Consider the following 21,303-nt stretch of genomic DNA (forward strand, 5'->3'; position numbering starts at 1 on the left):
TGTTTCTTTATTAAATATTTAATTAATATTTATTTAATTTTACTGGTTCTTCTATGGGAGCTATTAAAAAGAAATTCGACGTCAAACATGCAGGTCGACACAAAGATATCTTATAAAGTTTAACCTCCAGATATTCCTAAAAGGAAACTTGTCCTCAGTTATTTTCCGGCTGTAAATCTGCAGACACGTCGCGCCTCCGCAGGCACGTAGCCTCCGTGTGAAATAAATGAAATGCACGTTTTTTCGGCTTTATGCAAGAGGAGAGACAGCCTGTTACAGAACCATCCATGAAAGAGTTAGTGTCTTTCTTTCCAGGGAGGAGATCCAGCCCACTCCAGCCTCCTCCTCCTCCTCCTCCTCCTGCTGCTGCTCACTGAGGGCTGCACAGCTGGCAATTTACAGACAATAACGCCGTCAGGAGTAAATTGGCTGCTTGGTGGACCACTGCCCCGCAGATTAGACCTGCGTTTGACGGAGGACATGAATTAACACAAGTGCTGGGATATTAATTAATCCTTTTGTCTGCGGGGGACTCTGGATCAGCTCCCCCCTCCCTCCAGCTCCCCACTCTCCACTGGAACCGTTATAACCTCCTCACACTGCAAACATAAGGTAAGGTTTCATAACACTCACAGTTTTTGTGTTGAGATGAAGAAAAATGCAGGTTAGAATCGAGATTTATCTGCAAAACTCACATTTAGCTCTCTGATCTGATAGAAAAAAAGCAGCCTTATAAGTTACATTGGGGCTGATACAGCTTTTATAACTCTGTGAGGCAGCAGTGTGCAATAAAATCACCTCATACCGACTCAAGCTCCATTTACAGAAGTGTGTATTTTCATTATATATTCAAATGTACAAGTAAAACCACCTCCTTTACTATCAGGATGCTGATCATTAGAGAGGGGAAAAAATGTCAGGAATGCTGCAACAGGGAGCAGATTTGTTCCCCAAAGCCAAACATAGACTTGGAAAAGTAGTCTGAGGTGTATTCAGAGGAATTTCTGCTTGTGTAAATGTGCTAAAATACGCTTATTAAGGCTGAATAAGTTGTGGAATTATTTATGAATGCTTTAAATATCAGATATATGCAACATTTGGGTTGCAAAATCCTCATTCTCACTTTCTTGGAAGCCAGCAAGCCTGCAGTTGTAATATAAATGTTTATTAATTGTTTCACGGTCCAGATGCTCTGCAGCTGTTCTCCAGAAGATAAGTGCTGAAACTTTCCGTCGGTGGGAGTTTTCCGATCTCCCAAAGTAGCTGATAAGACAGATCGAGTGTCACGCTGGAGGAGAATAAACAGATTAAATGTTGTTTCTCTCTTAGAGTTTGTGGTGGTTTTGTATCTGGGTTTTGCACAAACCCTAATTGCACTCTCTCAGAATTTCCACGCTTGACCACCGTCTGTTTCTATTTTGAGCCACTGCAGTTTTTTCTTTCCTTCCACACGTGATCTATAACGCGGCTCACTCCATCACTCGTCCTGTCCTTTGTGATGTGGCTTTTAAAGTTTCCCAAAGTTTCCCAAAAGTTCCTCCGAGGTCAACGACAACAACACAACGCAGCACGGTAGGAAAATCTCATCCGTTGCCCGGTTTTGTTTCAGTGTGACTGAGGGGCAACAAGGTGCAGACCTCTGGTTGTGATTAGCAAACGCGCAAACAGTCGCATGTGTGTTTGCGTTTTAGTGGGAATGTGTGTCGAGGGAAAGCGGTCGTGCTGATGTGGAGAACTGCCGCCTGGATGATTTGAGCCTTTCACAAGACCTGATCCATGAGCACATTGGTATGAAGAGTCACTGCTTCAGTGACGGGGGGGGGGGCGAGCGAGGAAGAGAAACAGTTCGATGTGAGAGAGGGTTGGTTTGAATTAGTGTTTTTATTAAAGTCAGATACTCTGGACTGTGTGATGGAGGTTCTTTGGAACAAACGCTGCAGTTTTTTGCTTCGATTTGTCATTTTAAAGTAAATGTTAGATGCACAATGTGATGGTTATGGAGTAATGACTCCATCTGCACCTTTAAAACTCACTTTCATAATGCCGTTCTGTCCGCCAATGGGAGCAAAAACCCCTGAGAAATTAAAGTTTGCTGGTGATCTCGTCAATGAATTGATAAACTCATGTCTTGTCCTGTGTTGGTGGTCTTCTCTGAGGATAAAAAGCTGTCTTTCCATCAGCGGCGCCAAGGATAATACCACTTTGAAACGCTGTGGGGGGGCGGAAGTTATGTGTTATAGCAGCGGGTCCGTCTCCCTTTCGGGATGATTCCAATTAATTAAATTTGGGCCTTGTTTCCGTAGCCATTATCTCTATCAGTAATGAGAACACTTCAGTAATTCCTAAGATCTGGAAACTTTAACACTTTACTTCAATGAAGCCACATGGGAGGTGAGATTATCAAGCAGGTTGTGAACCGCTTAGAGACGATTTAAACTGCTTTTTTTGGAGGTTTAACAGAAAGTAAGCACCAACAATGCTTGTTCTCATCCCTCATTGCACAGGAAAAATGTGTGTATGTGAACAATATGGTGAGTTAACTGTGTAGTTTGAGTGTAAAGATCGGTTAAACAAGTCCACGGTTGCAGATTTCCTCCTCGCTCGTTCTTTAAGATGTCTTTTAGACGTCGTTCTCGCTCCCTGCTGCTTTTTTGGGGGACGAACGCCAAACCAGACTTGAATGTAGCTGCTGGAAGACACCTGGTTATGTCACAATGTCTAGTTTGACCAGTTGCGCCCAACCAACCAATCTGATGTGCTCGTCGGGCTCTGGACTTTTGAGATCCAGAATATCTTCCGTGACGAAAGCTCAGTGTAAAGCGTCTGTGTGTCCGTCCACACACCGTGAAACTGGACTCAGACGACGCAGTCAGTCCGCAGACATGTTTTGGAAAAGGGCACCTTAAGGTTGTGGTCTCTGTACAAACACATCACACTACTGTATTTGTGTCTCCTGGAAGGGAACAACCCCCCCCCGCCACCCGCTAAAAAGCTGAGACGGAGCGAAGCTGTCAGGTTATCAATAGCGGGCACTATGTTAGCATGCAGCGCCTACAGGAAGGTTTTAAGAGAGCAGAGTGGACATTTTGTAGGGAAAAGGTTGGCCTGTTGTGTCGAGAAATATGAATGAATATTACAACGATTAAAGTTTCCCGAGTGATGGTGGAAAACTGATCTTCAGCGCAACATCGTCGTTGAAAGAAACTGGACAGAAAATCCGCAAAAAGAGATGAACAACGTGTGAAAGAGCAGCTAAACGTTCATGTAATTGACGCCCGGACATATTTAAAAGCTCCCTGTTATTCTTCTTCTTCACTTCACAGTCAAGTCAACAGTGAGCAGATGGTTTGAATCAAACTGCTAGAGCAACTCTGCACTCTTTCATCAGTTGTGTTTCCATATGCAGAGTATATTTTCAGCTCCTCTGTGCAGGTCTTCTTGTTTCATATACACTGGACCCAATAACCGAGCGTATATTTTGACAGGTGTCTTGTGGTGTCTCATTCTGACACTTAAGACTTGTCAAAAAGACCGCCACTGTATGCAGGATCACAGCAAGTACAGTCCAACCAGAGGGATCACCAAGCTCCAAGGAGATATTATTGATGTGAAGATGAAACCGTCTTCCTTTTTGATCTCAGATCTCTCTTTTCTTTTTCTTCTTCACGTGCAGCTGACATCATGGAGAAGTCAACAAGCAGGCAGCAGTTTGCATTCGGCCTTCTGTTCGGGCTCTGGTTGACTTGCTGCGTGGCCCAGACGACACCGTCGAGCAGAGCCACGCCGACACCCACATCGGCACCCACGCCATCCCCGTCCCCGTCCCCCAAGCCGGTGACCGATCGGCTAAAGGTCAGACTGGCTGGATACCCGCGGAAACACAACGAGGGTCGGGTGGAACTTTTCTACAAGGGAGAGTGGGGCACCATCTGTGACGACGACTTCTCGATAACCAACGCCAACGTGCTCTGTCGCCAACTGGGCTTCGTCGCAGCCACGGGATGGACGCACAGCGCCAAATATGGCAAGGGCCAAGGTAAGAGCAACCTCAGCTGCCTCTCCAAATTCAGTTTCTGGTTTGATACACTGTGTGCTGCATTCATAACCTCTAAAATAAGTGCAACTGTGGAGAGCTCGCTGCTGTGAGCTCCCAGAGTGTCACTCCCAGGCCTGGACTCATCGCACCCTGCAGGCCTGGGAGTGTGCTGGAGCCACACTGACAGTCCGCTGCCTGTCCAGGGAAAATCTGGCTGGACAACGTGATGTGTGGCGGAGGCGAGAAGAGCATTGAATTCTGCAAGTCCCGCGGCTGGGGCAACAGCGACTGCACCCACGACGAGGACGCCGGCGTCGTGTGCAAAGACGAGAGGATCCCCGGCTTCGTGGACTCAAACGTTATCGACGTGAGTATCATTTTAAGAGGTTTGTGTAATTTCGTTGCAGTGAAATTGATGTTCGGAGTTCATTAAGAAGCTTTTACACGACCATAAACATTCGTGTTTACAGCCTATAGACTGTGAGGTTTAACGCCTCGGTGCCGCGCCACCTGAAGCTGCAGCACACGTGGAGCCGATTAACTCTGTTCTATACTACGTGTCTGAAAGAGGCAGTCTCTCCAAGAAAACCTGAGGTGATGAAGTGTGTGCAGAGCTTTCTCAGTAAAGCTGACATACCTTACATAACAGAGTGCAGCATCGGTACCTTTGTCTGATTGTTTGTGGGGTTGCGGAGCGGAGCCGGGTCGTGACCTCCGGGACGCCGAGGAGCAGATGTGAAATCCAGCTCTGCTGATGTGGTTTCTTCCTCTCGTCCAAAGACAACAAACAAACTTGTATGCAGATAAACAGATATCCGACAGGCCTTCGAGACTAGAGAGTACAGTGTTCGGTTCACTCTGCAAAAAAAGGTCTGTGTCTGATTAGACTGTGGTCTGTGGTTTGTGGTTTTTTTTAAATGTTTTTTGCCAGCGTTCGCGCACTAGAAGCAGATGAACTCGTGTCTGTGAAGGTCCAAACCTCAGCAAGTCCCACAAAAACAATCTGAAAGGGTCTGCAGAACATTTTAAAGACCTGATACTCATTATATTGAATTGAATTTTGATTTAAACTGAGAAATACAAAACGTCCTCTGGGATCTGACTACAGAAGATGATATCAGCCCGATAATGTCCAAACTAAACAGATGGCTAGTTTTGGCACCTCAACCTATCCAAACCACGACTGAAACGTCTAAAAAGAAGAGAGAAGAAGAAGACAAATGAGTCTCATCCACAGGAGAAAGGTATTAGAAGGGGACATAATATGATTTAGAAATCACAACCTCTCTCGCTGAGGCTCTGTGAAACATCAGCTCTCTGAAGCGGAGCAGTATTATCGCATGATCTCATAATATGTGATTCACATGAGGTTAAGATCACAGACTTCCTCCGCAATTACTGCAAATGACTCGAGGCCAACAGGTGATACTAGCCTTGCGCAAATAGGGGACACAAGGGACACAAATCCTCGTCTCTGAGGTGAGAAGCTTACAGCAGCTCTCCGGCAGCACAGTAAAACTCAATAATCACAGCACAGCAGGGCGGGACGACACTGAAAACTCTCTGGGAAAGAAAATAAACCTGAGAATAACCCGGAGACAGACAGCTGTAGGGAGCACGTCTAATGAATTCTGAGCAGTACATCGCTTTGCTTTGCACGAATATAATTGTCTTTAATCATATTATTGAGAAAGCTCGACTTTCCGTGCTCCTCCACTCCCGCCTCCTCCAGTGGAATCACTCAGAGAGAGTTCGTATTCACGGACTCTCAGGTGGGAGAGATGGCCAAACAAATGTGAAGCAGAGTGTTTCGAAATAAGACTCCAGTGTGCTCAGTAAGCCCTCCCTGGATAAATAAAGATCGAAGCTGTTTTCCAGCCGGTCATCATCTTTCCACGCGTCCTCTTTGATGTCCCGTCCGTGCGACTGGGACTGGTCCGAGGTGAACAAGGTTAGACCGGGGGAACGGTCTCCACAGACCACTGGATGAGACGCAACGGTGCTTAGAAAGATCTGAAGTGGGCGGACTCTCTACGACTCTCCCTCCGTCTGTCCGCCTGTTTCTGATGTGGCGTCCAGACTTCAATCTTCAACCACAGCCAGTTTTTTTTTTGTTTTTTTTCCCAAATAAACCAGAGTGGAAGTGACTCAGTCTGAAGCTGGTAATCAGAGATAGTCACATTTGACCACTTATGAGCTGTGAGTGAGAAGATTTAACCTAAATTACTCTCCGTCACAGCTGTGACTCACTGTTTAGTCTGCTCCTCTCTGCAAACCGAAGCCTTAGATCCTTAAATTGTCAAGTCACGGTGTGTTGCGTCATCAAACTGTCTGTAGACAGCAGATTTACTGTATCAGGCTTTACAATCAAATTAGTGGTTTAAGTAAGAACGCCTGAGGCAGAAAAAAAGATGCAAGTGGTCCATTTTACATTTCTCAACATGAGTTTTTTGTTATATTCATTATAAAAAAACTCAAAGAGTCGACCTTGATTTCTTCCGAACAGGCTCACGTCGATGAAAACAAGGTAGAGGAGGTGCGTCTCCGGCCCGTGGTCGCCATGGCCAAGAAGCGGCTGCCCATCTCGGAGGGCGTCGTGGAGGTGAAATACAAAGACGGCTGGGCGCAGATCTGCGACGTGGGATGGTCCATCAAAAACACGCGCGTGGTCTGCGGCATGCTGGGATTCCCCCACGAGAAGAAAGTCAACAAGAACTTCTACAAGTAAGTACACGGTGAGGTTAAAGGTGCAGCTGCGGGAGCTTTCGCGCGCACCAGCAGTGAGAGTCGGACCACTCGGCGGCTCTCTCATTCACTCGGGATTGGGAAGTTTGCTGCAGCCCTGTTTGACATTCCTGTGGTTTTAGTCCGTAAAGCAAAGTGGCAGCACGTTGACCGAACCGCACGCAGGATATCAGCCTTTGTTCAGTAGAGAGTGGACATTATAGGACCTGCTGTTTACTGCGCGGACACGAGAGGAGCTGCGTGTTAACTTTGTCTTCCATCTGCCGCAACTCGCAGCCCGACAACAAAGCACATGTGCGTCTGATTGTTCTGTTTTTTTTCTCCCTTCAGAGGATGTTTTTGTTTTTCCTTTTTTTTTTTTTTTGGAAAAGACACTCTCCAGGTCGGGTCACATATTTCACGTTTCTCTGCCTCTGGTCATTACTTTGCAGAGGGAGTTGAAGAGCGATTATTATAACCGCCTGCAGAGATGAAAAAGTTTGAAGCGGTGCGTGTTTGTCATATCTGCGGGGCTCCGTTTGGCGCAGTGAGCTAGTTCAGTGAAGAGATAGCAAAGTTAACAAATCTGCTTCATGATTTATTGTTTAAAAACCAGATCATGAATCTCCTGCAGGTTGTTTATGGTGCAGGGGAAAACCAGAAGAAATGTTTCCTCTCACAATCTATTGGGTTCATTCATCCTGTGCACAAATATTAAAAATGATAAATCGTATGGGACAGTCGGACAGAATAAAAAGATTAACGGTCGAATTAAAACACTTAAGGCCTCTTCACAGTGTTCTCTGTACTGCATGTCCTCCTCCTGTGGGGTGAGAGGACAGTGATTACTTCAGTGGACTCTCCGACCTCCACGTCCTCTTCCGAGTTTGTTCTTCCACTGTGACTGCACACATTCCTGGCCGCGCTCCAGTGGACGTCGTTTTTTTTATTCGTTCCCTGCAGATGGTTCACAGTAGTACGAGGGGAAGTGTGTGTTTTCTCTCAAGCGTGTGTGAAGGTTGCAGCTCGGGGAGGGAAACAGTGTGTGTGTGGGGGGGGGTTCAAGTAGGTCTCATAATGCACAGACAACAATGACTGCAGTGAAGACGACCTGCGTACAGTCAGATTGTGCGATGTGAGTGTTGGAAGTTCTCGAGATAGAGAGGAACAGGCACACGCTGAAACAATTTGCCAGTTGCAGATTTTGTGACAGACATTTTCCTAAAATGTGACTATTTTCACGCCAAGATAGATGAGCGGTTTCGCTGGCGAAGCATTTCCTGGACACGTGAAGGCAATATTTCCCGTGCTACCTCACAGTGTCATCAAACTGCTTCTTCTGTGTTCATTGTTTTGACCCCTAGCAGCAGAAATCACACATATATGTGCACCTAAAGAGAAATCTGCCAGTTTTAATTGGCTAGTTTGTCACAATCACCGTCAAAGTTGATGACTGGACTTCTAATGCATCACCAGCCAATGGACAGGTAGGTACTGAGCTGCTGCAGCTGCTGAATGAGACTCAATAAGCCACCATGGTGCTGAATTCTGAATAGCTGGAATAGTTGTGTAATTGTGATCGTACACCGCTGACCTGAAGTCTGCAACATGATATACTGCGGACCTGTGGAATGTCAAACGTGTTATTCGCCGTATTGAAAGACATGTACGAGTGCAGCCAGGAGACAGTGTGTGTTTGCAATGTAGTCTCTCTCCTGTGTGTGATGGAATCTCGGCTGTCTCACTGTTGCAGACGTCTGAAAAAGCGAGCGGCTGAGAAGGTCTCCAGGCCAAAGGTTAATGTCTCAGCCGGTGGAAGGTACACAGTCACCCGGGAAAACCCACCGTCCAGCGCCGTCTGCACTCTGTGTACTGTACTCATGACAGTGGGTTTCCTGTCGGGAGTAGATGATAGTCAACCACTTCCCCCCTCTCTCTCTTAATATCACATTATGACGATGTGCAGCATGTGAATGGGTTTGTTTTTTGTCTTTCTTCACATTTCTACAGACGTGGCACAGATTGTAAAAAAAACTGATCTTATCAAGGGAACTTCTAGTGCTCGGATTAAGAAAGTTTAAACCTTTTTGATAGGACAGATGTTGTCAATCTGTGCTGTGTCAGTAACATGGGGCTTATTTGTTTTCACGGATTAGTCCTTTTTTTAATGTAATGCAACATCTGGAAATCCCATTCTGCACCACGGCATGCTTTTTGGAGGAGGGTCAGTTTCGGTTCACCCCAAACCAAACGCTAACCTTAACCTAACCTGACGCAAACCCCTAAACCTCTAACCCTTTTTCATTTTCACGACTGAATACGCTGAATAAACAAACTGACCTTGAAGCACAACACATACTGTTTTTACTTTGTTTATATGTGGCGGACCCTGCCACCGGTCTAGCTTTAAAACTATGTGTTTCTATCCCCCTCAGTGAACAGCTTGTTTATTCAGTCGTGGAAAAGAAAAATACAGATTTCCTCACTAAATCTGCATAGTGCCCCTTTAATTTTTTAACCTGAGACGCTTCCTATGGTAAAAGTGTGCGTCCACATACTTTTTGTCATGCAGCCTGTCAAAATAACCCAATAATGTCCAAATTCCATGTGTCCTCATTCTTTGTCACATTTGTGTTTGTTGTCATTTAAAAAGGATGCGTCTCCTTCAACATATGTGCGAAAAACATATTCTGTGTTGAAGGAGACACATCGTTTTGAACAGTGTTGTGACAGTTTTTAACCTAATTGTGCATCGTGTAACCGTTGTGACTTCATTCTCACTGTGCAGCTGTCTAACCCGTGTTTACCTTGCAGGCCGACTTCCAAAGCTAAAGCTAACTCTAAGTCTAAACAGAGCAGCCCTGGCAAAAGGTAAACTGATTAAACAAAAAAAATTCAAGCTGTCCGCAAAGACGCGATCACACAACAAGCCTCCCTCACAAAACTGAAGAGAAGTTTTAGGGGGATTTGCCCCAAAATGTTGGATGTACCCAAGAATAGAGAAAGCTAATAATTAGCCACATCCTTCCCCTCCAGTGTTCCCACCTGCTGCCCACATGTGGACAGGAAGAAGGTCCATGACTTCCAACGTTATTTGAGCATTTAGTTTTAGTTAAAGCATCTTAATTTATGTGCAAACCATTTGGTTTTTGATCGCAGAGATCTATTTGCTTTATTAATTCCACATTTTGGGAAATATGCTCACTGATATTCACTTTCATGAAGCTAAAGCTGGTTAGCTTAGGTTAGCATGAAGACTGGAAACTGGGGGGAAACAATAAACTCAGCGCTTGGATTAGTTAAATACCAATATGGATTAAACTCATGAGATACATTACACATTAATTTCTGAGCTTTTAGGCTTCTGCAGGGCGGCTTTTGTTGGCAGTTTCTTCCCTTTTTCCAGTTTGCTCACTTGCAACTTCACGTAAAACTCAGTTTCTCATTTTTCTACAGATTAAACAAAGATATGTGTGTTATTGTTCAATAGTAGTTTGAGGTGCTGTTAGCCACTTACTCAGCTACAGTTAGCTGTCATCCCTGTTTCCAGTCTTTATGCTAAGCTAAGCTAAAAGGCAGCGACATATTTACCATCCAAGCTGGAGAGTGGTGACAGGCTTTACTAATGTGTCAAACAATGGCTCTAAATTGACGTTTTTGCAAGTTAAATTTAGAAACTCAATTTAATTGAATATTCAACCTTATTCAACCTTTTGTTCAACATGTTTTAGATAATTTAAGACAATATATGTGCTTGCTTGTGTGAGCCTGATTGATTTTATTCTTACTGTAATGTGAGTTAATGGGTGTGAAGAAGGATATGTGCAGTTTTTCTTTGTAAATCGATTATAAAGCGTCATTTTCAGTCATTTGTGCATTTTTATCGTGATTATTTTTATTTTCAGCATATTGTCAATTGTTTATGTCTAATGCATCAGTTCAGTCGTTTAATCAATTGTTGTGTCCCAAATCCACATTACAAGACATTGAAGACAGAAAGAAAGAAAGAAAGAAAGAAAGAGAGAAATTGCCTAATAAATAACTGTTTAAATCGTCTACGATGACTTTAATGTACATACTGTATAGAATAAGTGTGGGTTTGGGACACAGCTGATGTTTCCGCCGTCACACCCCCTGCGTCTCGTCTCTGCTCCCTGCAGATTATATTTGGAGCGTCAGAAGAACCACTTCCACATTCACTCTGTGGCGTGTTCGGGCACAGAGGTCCACCTGGCAGCCTGCCCCCTGGAGTTCAGCAAGCCAAACGCCACATCGACCTGCGAGGGCGGCATGGCGGCCGTGGTCAGCTGCATGCCGGGGCCGCTCTTCATGCAGAACAGTGGCCTGAAGAAGAAACTTAAAACTTCGGTAAAGTTGTGTTTAAGTGAAGGGCAGCTCGTCCACCTTGACTGGTTTGGATGATATTCTCCTAAGTGCACAGTGTGCTGTAGTTTAAAATGTCTGTTTTATGTGTCTGCTTGTTGTCTAGAGAAACGTGAGGCTGAAGGGAGGTGCCAAGCTGGGCGAGGGCCGGGTGGAGGTGCTGAAAGACAACGAGTGGGGGACGGTGTGCGACGACCGCTGGAACCTGCAGTCGGCCAGCGTCGTCTGCAGGGAGCTCGGCTTCGGCAGCGCCAAGGAGGCTCTCACCGGGGCCCGCATGGGTCAAGGTCAGGAACAAAATATAGTGAATGTGCTGGTTTTGCATCACATTAAACCCGTTTAAACCCGTCACCTGAGACGGAAGGTGGACTTCAGTCATCAGCTGTCAATCCGCAGCCGCCTGTCTTATCTCTCAGGTCATCCTTTAACCCCCGAGCACTGATAATCTCCCCTATAAATCCACATTCCTTTTTACGGATTCCTCATTCGGGAGCTTATTTTAATAAGTAAAGGAATGTTACGCATGAAGACGGAAGAGAAACAAAGACATGATAGAAGAACTTCATCACCGTAAACAAACCGTTTCTCACCAGATCACTACAATAACAGACGAATCTCACCGTATCGTTTCCATCTCCCGCTACATTCCCGACATGAATTCTCCCTCCCCCCCATATTCATTAAATAGCTATTCTGAGGGTCCGTCAGGCACTTTCAGAAGAGAAAACCATCTGTTACTCCAGCGAGGCGACGGACCATTTCATGTGAAAATGAGGCGCTTGATTTTACAAGTGCAGCTTGCGTCTGAGCGGTCCGGCCTCCACATGAGTGACCATAAAACAGTTTTTAAGATACAATTACTTTTTCGGGTGATGAGTGGGAGTGAAGTACTTCATACCAAACTGTTGTCTCTGCTTTTCCCTCTCTGGACACACACAAACACACATTTACTGGACTCGTTGGGTCGGTTGGCTGGAAACTGCTTTGAAAATTTGGCCGAAAAGCAAAATCTGACTCAAAATTCCTCACTGATGGCTCAGAGCAGCTGAATGAAGGAGTGTGTGTGTGTGTGTGTGTCTGTGAGAAAGTGAGCGTATCTCCTTGGGAAAGAAATAACTTCTGTGTGAGGATGTTTGTAAAGGCTCATGTTAAAGTATCTTATTAAGGGAAGAGCTATAAAGACACAATACACCCTGAAGCTGCAGTTCAGAGTGTTTACATTTACATTTGAGTCCCTTGTCAAATTACTAGTTGTGCGTTTATAGATTTATGTGGATTTTTAGGTCATCTGTGTGCCTAAAAGTGGAAGGAGCAGTCATTACAGTACGTCCAGGATTTTGTATTTGTTCCTCTTCAACCTCCAAAGTGGAGTTAGTGAAATGGGTCACAGCATGAGGAAGTTGTTCCAGTGCTGCCACGTCACTCAGGACAAAAGTGGCAGCTCAATATTAAAATATTTATCTCAGTGTGTGTGTTCCTTCGTTGGCGATTCTCCAGAACACGGAGGTGTGTGCAGCTTTTAGGTAAACTTCCCTGAGATTCCACCGGGGAAGAAACAAGCAGTCTTTTGTAGGGCGGTTCTGGGTGTGGATGGCTGCTGCCGTGTGTGTACATTATGATTTCCACCGCAGAGGAAGTCGGTGGAGGAGGCAGCAGCATACCTGCTCTGTGCTCGGGTGGATGTCGGACCGCCACCTGGCCGAACGAGTCCAAGAAACATTCCTGAACGTCACCGAAGTCCAAAACGAGCGCCGGTGAAGGAATTCCTTTCAGAGACATTTCATAACTCGATCACCTCACGATGGTGCGACCCTAAAGTGATGGAGTGAGAGTTTAGAGGGTGGAGGTAAAAGCGGGTGTCGCTGACAGAGAACACGCACGCTCAGCAAAGAGGGTTGAGAATCGAGCTGCAGATTAGTTTCAAGAGGTCTTAAAGGCGTACAGTTTTGGCTCCTGTCTCTTTAAGGCCCCTCCTCCCTAAAAGCCCACTGTGCTCTGATTGGTCAGCTCTCACAGGCCAGAGTCGGCCCCGCCCACTGTATTTCAGCTCTGCCGGTGTTCATGCAACCATTGGCCGTGCTGAGGACATTTCTGAGAGCAGCGACTGTGTAGTTGTGACATCACAACGTCACAGAAGTCTTGACGGCTCGTTCGAAATCACAGTTTCCTGTTTCTGAGTGGATTGAGTGTTTTGATACCTTCGCCGATTCATAAAGCGCCTAGACCTGATTTAAAATCATAAATAGAAATCACACTATCTACAGTAGGGCTCCTTTAATACGCCTGGAGCTCATGAACTGACCTGGATTGTTTCTAATCTGATCTACAGTGAGAACGTTATTAAATGGCTTCATGTGCATTTAATGCCGCAGCTAAACGAGTCTTTTAAAAGCTTCTCTCTGTCCGTCCGTTGTGACTGTTCGTCCAGGAATGGGTCCGATCTACATGAACGAGGTGAAGTGCGCCGGTCAGGAGAGGTCCATCTGGAACTGCCCCTTTAAGAACATCACCTCAGAGGACTGTCAGCACGTGGAGGACGCCGCCGTGCGCTGCAACGTGCCCTACATGGGCTTCGAGAACTCGGTCAGACCTGAACCTCCTCACTTAAATGTTTCATCTTGTATTCGTGCTGTTAACTTGCTAATTATTTCACTATTTATTACGTCAGTCAGAACTGTTTCGTACTGTATTTATTGTAATATCCGTTCATCTAGTTCTGCTGCTTAAGAGGTCTTTTCAGTCGCCCTAACATGTTAGATTTAGAGCTGATACTCACAGAAATCTCACATTTTCACCCTCAATCAATACTTCTTCACTGCCGTCACGAAAAAACAGTCATCTCATTTGTCATTTTATCCGATTCATATTGGCATTTACTGAATTAAGACCTGATTAATTGTTGAAAAATGTGTCAGAATGTATTTTTAGAGATGCGTTTTTTTGTGACAGCAGTGATTTTCTTTTAACACGGAGTACATCTGGTCATGCAGTTTGTATTCTACCAGATGATACCGTCCCGTGTTTCGTGTAGATGCACATAGAGGCCGGACTCAGTGGGATAAAAACTCTACAAGTTCTCAGTCATATAAGCCACAAGTAAAGTTAATTGATCACGTTAACTTTGAAGGTTTTTAACGAGGCTGAAACACAAAAGATATAGTTTTTTATCCCGCGTGTCTCTTGTGCATCCACACTCTGCCTTGTAGTCTCTAACCCGTTCGGCCCCGCACAGATCCGACTCACTGGAGGACGGACCCGTTACGAGGGCCGCGTGGAGGTGCTGGGCTCAGACTCTAACGGGACGCAGAGCTGGGGTCTGATCTGTGGAGAGAGCTGGAGCCCCAAGGAGGCCATGGTGGCCTGCAGGCAGCTGGGCCTGGGCTACGCTAACCAGGGCCTGCAAGTAGGTTAACATTAACAACGCTGAGGGCAACTGTCTGCCTTCCAGTTCACGTAACATATGCAACTTAAATATACTGTCAGGAACACTCAGTGATCCAATTGGTTTGACGTGATTTCACCCATACAGAGTCAGTGTATTACCTTCAGTAGATGGCAGCTGGTGAACCAGTAGCTTTGTTTACAGTACATGGACACTATTACCTTATTCTGATTGAAGATTTCAGGTCAAATGGGATTAACAGGGTCGCGTGTTTACATGCAACAACGACTTTGTGCTAAGGCGATGTCCCGTCATGCCTTCCTCTTCCTCGCCAGATATTTTATCTCTTTTGGCGCGTGTTTGATCAGCTTCCTGTCCTGAAGATAGATGTCGATAGATCGTTGTTTATGTTACGTTTTTTTTTTAGAGTTTTGTAATAAAAACAAGCTGGATGGCGTGCAGAAACATCGCAGCTGGGAAATAATCAGTTTTTATTTTAACGGGTTTATGCGACTGATTGAATTTAATTCAGTTTGGCCCTGATTACTCTGACTGAGGTGTTTGTATGGAGCATTTTTATCTTGTCTGGGCTTTTAAACCGATTGTAATCAGGCTCCGACATGACAGCTGGACTTGAATACAAACTAAACTGAGGAGGGGAGGAGGTGCAGGTGAGGGGAATGAGGTGAAGACACAGGAAGGAAGCTGATTTGATCAGGGCAGGGACAACGAGGCGGATGCAGGGCGGGTGTGGAGAGGCGCTCAGGAGGGAAGCAAACACAATAAAAGAAGACAGACAAAGGCCTGCCTAAAAGTAATCAGTATCAGTTTAAGTGCATGTTGTATTTAGTGTTTTTCCACCATTTTTTCTTGCTATCATACAGCTCAGCATTTGCGGTAATCATTCATATGAAAAAGGTTACGTAAAAGCAAATGTAAGTTCAGCAGAAGTTTCTCCAAAAAGTTTTACGGTTGAAAGAAATATGGCGCCAGAGGAAAGGACTGTCTGACGGAAATATTCTAAATATAACGTCAACCTAAACTAATACACATTTTTTTTTGAGGTAGGCCTGTTTTTAGGTGCCTAAAATACTTTGCCTCCCTGCCAGGATCTTCTCTCGATTACCTCTTCAAACTGGGGGCGTTCTAACCACCATCTGCTGTATGTAATACACTGACCAGGAATAAGCACCTTTCACAGTCCCACGTCAAAAACACAGAACTATCACTTGAATGTCTGACAGTAAATTATGAGTTCCATATGGAGTAGATGTTTTCTCCTCCTGCGTAGAATACGATCCTGTTGTGGTCTTTTTCTACGTGGGCTGAAAGAGCCAGAACAGACTCGCACGAAGTTTCTAATCAAACTCACCACTGAACCCAAAGCGGTGACCTCATCTGGAAACCACGCTGACGTTCTCACCCCTAGAAAAGTCTAACCGAGCTGCTGCTTCAGCGACACATCCTCCACCTACGTTAGTTTGAGCCCAGACGGCTCAGAGACAGGACAGGAAGTGTGTCCCCTCACTGACTCCCAGCAGGACATTTTCTACAGATCCGGATAGTGGGCGGCCGGAGCACTTATGAGGGCCGGGTGGAGGTTCAGGTTGGGTCCAAGTGGGGCACAGTGTGCAGCACAGGCTGGACCACAAGGGAAGCCATGGTGGTTTGCAGGCAGCTAGGGCTCGGCTACTCCATGCATGCCATCAATGTAAGTAGGACCGACCTTCAATGAAGAGATTTGTTCCACACTGAGACACTCGACTGATGTTAATCACAGGAAATATTAGAACCAGATGTCGCTTCATTTCAAGGCTAGTTTTGCTGTTATGGGTTTAATTTGTAATGCTAATTTATTGTAATCAGATTGAATCTCAGATAAAAATGTAGAAAAAGAGAATACAAAGAAGAAAAGCGTATCAGAGTGTCTAAATATACTGAAACGTTTCAATCAAACTGGTTTACTGAAACAAATTTCGAATATCAAGCAATTAAATTAGCTTAGAGACGTAAAAACAGAAAAGTAAGAGCGCCACACATGTCAGAACATCTCAAAATAAGTCTGCATTAACTGTTTTAATAGACATTTTTACGTATAAAAAGAAACAGGAATCAGTTTTATCAAGTTTTGGAAATTCATTTGGAGTAAAAATTTACACCAAAACCTTTTACCAACCAAAATATTGCAGTCATGTCAGTTTTATTTACAATAAGAGATTTAAATCTCAGCTCTTTGCTGCAGCTTTGAAAAGCTGGGAGCTGTGTCGAGTTTCGAAGCGCTAAACTGGAAGGAAACTGGATGATTTGGATGAACTGATGTGCAACCAAACAAAAATTATGGAGTGTATATTTTAAAAACAGCAATAACAATGTAAAGTTTTGGTGTTTGTTCCCTCGAAACAAGCAGAAGTCCTTCCAGAGAGCATTTTCTACACCCACAGAAGAAAACATACCACGATTACAGGACGAGACTGATTTAGTTATTCTGTGGCTTCTTGAAAATGTAGTAAATCATTGACTCGCGTTGGAGTAAATAAGTGGGTTAGTCTGAGGGGAAAGTGGGCACACAAAACTTTGAAATTTGCATTTTCTGCATGACAACATCACACCTGGAGCTCACGATTCAGCACTTTAGACACAAAGATCAAATATTTGAAGTATCTAAGTTGAATTAATTGCAGCAAAGCAACATGATACAAAATACTTATTTACCAACGGTCTATAATTATGCTTGTAGTGGTGTGGAGTTAAGAAGCCTTCCAGTAAGTCATGTAATTATTGATTCGCTCAGTGTCTGCACGAAGTTATCGTCCTCCAGTGAACATAAACTCAGCATCACACTGTGTCCTCAGCGAGCAGCCAGAGATGAGTCATCAACATCTGTTTTTCTGCAACACCAAACTGAACCCTCTGCAGCTTCAACTTCCTGATCAATGCACTGTATTTCTTCTTTGTTCGTCTGTTTGTTTGTTTTCTCAACCCTGAATCTAAGGAAACGTGGTACTGGGACAGCAGTAATGTGACGGAGATGGTGATGAGCGGCGTGAAGTGCACGGGCACCGAGATGTCGCTGAGCCAGTGCCAACATCACAAAACTGTCAGCTGCCAGAAGTCGGCTGCAAAGTTTTCAGCCGGAGTCATCTGCTCTGACAGTGAGTGACGACCACAGATGTTTCCAACAAACTCTGGTTGCTGACAATTGTAAAATGAAGTCCAATCCTGCATCTACTCCTGTTCCCAGCGGCCTCTGACCTGGTCCTGAACGCCCCTCTGGTCCAGCAGACGGTTTACATCGAGGATCGTCCTCTGCACATGCTCTACTGCGCTGCCGAGGAGGATTGCCTGTCCAAATCTGCAGCCCAGGCCAACTGGCCCTACGGACACCGCCGCCTGCTCCGCTTCTCCTCCCAGATCCACAACATCGGCCGGGCCGACTTCAAGCCGAAGGCCGGGAGGCACTCGTGGGTCTGGCACGCCTGTCACGGGTAATGCTGTCTTCATTAGTGTAGGCTTTGGAGGAGAGACTTGTTTTGATGAAATGTTTAATCCCTACATATGTTAACACCGTCCTCTCTGTTCTCTACAGTCACTACCACAGCATGGACATCTTCACCCACTACGATCTGCTGAACGCCAACGGGACCAAAGTGGCCGAGGGACACAAAGCCAGTTTCTGTCTGGAGGACACGGACTGTCAGGAGGGTGAGTCTGACACTTCGGGGTTGAACCACAGAGTATGTTTTCATTTGTTAGGAGAACTAAGACAGAACAAAGAGAAGATGTGTACAAGTGATAATAATGACAAAGATGAAGGTTGAATTTTCGGCCATCTTTTATTTTTTTTATGGATTCATTAAATCATCGTAAAATGAATCAATCTTTTTCCCACCCAGGTGTTTCTAAGCGGTACGAGTGTGCCAACTTTGGCGATCAGGGCATCACCGTGGGCTGCTGGGATCTGTACCGACACGACATCGACTGCCAGTGGATCGACATCACAGACGTCAGACCTGGAAACTACATCCTGCAGGTGAGCATGTGTTGACTCTGTCTGTATGAATCTGGCCTATCATGAGTTTTGATCTTCTTCAGGATCAGGAAACGTCCTCCATCACTGTTTAAATGTCTGAAAAACGTTCCCATTACGTTTCTCACCCATTCAGATCGTGATCAATCCAAATCAGGAGGTGGCCGAGAGTGACTTCACCAACAACGGCATGAAATGCAACTGCAAATATGACGGACATCGAATCTGGCTCCATAACTGCCACATCGGTAAGCAGCAGTCAAATATTGAAGTCAAATTTGTCTAATTTTACATTTTTCTAACTGCTTTATTCATAATCTGTTCATCTCTGCAGGTGATGCGTTCAGTGAGGAGGCAGAGAGGAGGTTTGACAAATACCCCGGACAGCTGAATAACCAAGTTTCTTAATAAACAATCATTTTTTTTAATCAACAATATGAGACCCAAAGTGAGGGTTTAATGAGTTAAAAACACCTCGTTAGCTCAAAAAGAAAGACACAAACCTTTTATTCACAAAGCCTTTGAAGAAGCCAGCAGTATTTTTTCCTCCAGTGAATGTGTTGTACGTCTGAGTTATTATACTTGAATATTCAAGTGTTTTTTTTAAAGCTTCCTTTCTCAGTCTAATGTGAGCTAATGCTATATTTTTTATCACAAAATAGGATTTTATAAAGTCAGTCTGTGTATGACGAAATGTACAGCCTTCTGTTGAATGTTTATATTCCGAGTTATGAATGAGGTTTATTTTTTATTTTTCTTCTTTATTTTTTTTTATAACCAGTTTTTGTTTGTACTTGGAGCGGGCTGGTTCAGAACTACCTGAGGTGTTAGCGTTAGCTGTTAGCGACAGCAGAACAGGAACAAGTGCAGCTCTGTGAAAGTCTTACAGGTCTGGAGTGCAACTTCATACTGGGTTTAAAAGTAACTTGTAACTAAAGCTGCCAGTCAAATGTAGTTGAGTCACTGCGATGTAGTGGAGAGGAAGTATTAGGCTGCATAAAGTAGCAAAACTCAAGTAAAATACAAGTACCTCAAATTTGTACTTGAGTAAGTGTACTTAGTTTCATTCCATCACTGGGAATTACTGATAAACGAGATGAGAGAGTCCCGTTTCCAAAAAACCTTCCCACGGCGCGCTCGACAAGTTTTATTTTGAAGGGTCAACGTGTTGCACAAGAGAAAAACAAGGTTTTCACATCACTTCCTGTTCAGTTTTCCGCCATCTCTGTTTACGCCTGCCTCCACAGTTCAATTTTTGTGAATGTATTTATTGCTACTATCAAGGTGCTCCAGAACAACACGTGTTCATTATTAGCATTACGGTCAGTTTGAAGCCAACGTTAGCTTTAGTCTGTGTGTATTATTAATAGCCGTTTAGAGTCAGAACATAGATGTTATCGGGCAGAGACAAAAAAAACTACAATTACACTCAAGAATCGCTGTTTGTATGCTGATGTAATCACACCTGCTACACACAATAAAAAGGATTGGAATAATAAATAACTGTGCTGTTTCTCGCAGTGACTCTCAACCTTTCTGGTTTGTTGCCACGTCTTGTTTTCTGTCCTCGTTGGTCTGAAGGCCTGAAATGTAAAATCGCTCCACGAGAAGGAAACAGTCTGATTCAGGTATAAATTAACCGTATGAGTACTCAGCGCTGATTAAACACGGGATCCGCTCGCCGTGATGCCGACTGAGCTGCGAGAACAGCTGCTAATCTCAGTCAGCTCCGTCGTGTCACCTCTAATCCCCAACCTGTGCTGCCAGTGTCGAACAATCCCGTCAACCTCAGTCACCAATCACATTAAAACGTGCTCACTGCAATCACAACAACTCAAATCACGTCCTATAATGTTGAACACTGCAGTCAGAACACATCAACTGTAATATCATGCTCCTGTAGTGTTTATCTGAAGGTATAATCCTCAAATGTTTGGTTTTTTGTGCAACACTGGCACTCAAAAAACTCAAATATTCAGGTGACAAGATCCTAAAATGGAGAAAAGCAGAAAATCATCACACTGAAGACGCTGAAACCACCAAGTTTGTCATTTCTGCTTTGAAAATCAACTTCAGTGATTGAATTTATGGGTCATCAAAGTAGCTGTAGGTTATAACTTGCATTCTTCTCCAAACCTATGATTAAAATTCATTATATTTTTGAAGAGATACTGTAAATATGAAGAATATTTCCAAAAGGGTGGACTTTTTACTGTGGTTTGTGCAAAAGTCTAAAATGTATATATTCCTGGTCATTTTGTAAACTTTCTGTCAATACAGGATGAACATGAAGGTACAAATGAATATGTTTCAAAGAAAAACTGCTGTTCTTTAACCACGTTGAAGCCAAGACAGCCGGGTGGTGTTGTTTATCTTCACACTGAAGCTGCTGCAGGACGCCTGAGTTTCTCTTGAAACCTTCCTGTCCGACCATCATCATCATCCCATCAACCTGAAAGCTTTAACTGACGGGAAGAGGATTACACTGCTGCAGCGGCACGTTGTCATACATGAGCTGCTGTAATACCTGTGACAGCAAACACGGATGACAGTGAGGAGAGCTGCACACGGCGCCTCCTACAGGGCAGCAGCTTCAAATGCAGGACTGAAGGATGTGATGTAATGTGAAAAAACCCTCTCATAAGACTTCAGAACCCACCATGGTCTCCACTCACTTCTTTTCTAAGTCTAAGCTCTTTAAGTCTGCCACAATGTTGTGAAAATTAAGTCTAATTAAGCTCCCTTTTCAGT

General features: G+C 44.5%; 1 protein-coding gene across 6 annotated transcripts; it reads left to right on the forward strand.

Moving 5' to 3' along the window:
* The first annotated feature begins 363 nt into the window (after window positions 1-363).
* On the forward strand, window positions 364-20,052 carry loxl3b (lysyl oxidase-like 3b). 6 transcript variants are annotated; one of them, XM_030391632.1, is made up of 16 exons: window positions 364-612; window positions 3,674-4,036; window positions 4,240-4,403; window positions 6,543-6,760; window positions 8,514-8,579; window positions 9,575-9,631; window positions 10,921-11,128; window positions 11,250-11,430; window positions 13,572-13,726; window positions 16,081-16,236; window positions 17,518-17,677; window positions 17,767-18,010; window positions 18,112-18,227; window positions 18,419-18,555; window positions 18,689-18,800; window positions 18,887-20,052. In XM_030391632.1, the coding sequence occupies exons 2-16, from the start codon at window positions 3,682-3,684 to the stop codon at window positions 18,958-18,960; spliced, it is 2,403 nt and encodes an 800-aa protein (XP_030247492.1). In that variant the 5' UTR covers window positions 364-612; window positions 3,674-3,681; the 3' UTR covers window positions 18,961-20,052. The 6 variants fall into 6 exon arrangements, with proteins under 6 accessions (XP_030247492.1, XP_030247490.1, XP_030247493.1 ...); XM_030391630.1 differs by lacking the exon at window positions 16,081-16,236 and adding an exon at window positions 14,376-14,546 and having other exon boundaries at window positions 365-612; XM_030391631.1 differs by lacking the exons at window positions 364-612; window positions 16,081-16,236 and adding exons at window positions 1,507-1,572; window positions 14,376-14,546.
* Window positions 20,053-21,303: the final 1,251 nt, after the last annotated feature.

The sequence above is a fragment of the Sparus aurata genome, chromosome 16 (genome assembly GCF_900880675.1).
Source record: "Sparus aurata chromosome 16, fSpaAur1.1, whole genome shotgun sequence".
NCBI classification, from domain to species: Eukaryota; Metazoa; Chordata; class Actinopteri; order Spariformes; family Sparidae; genus Sparus; species Sparus aurata.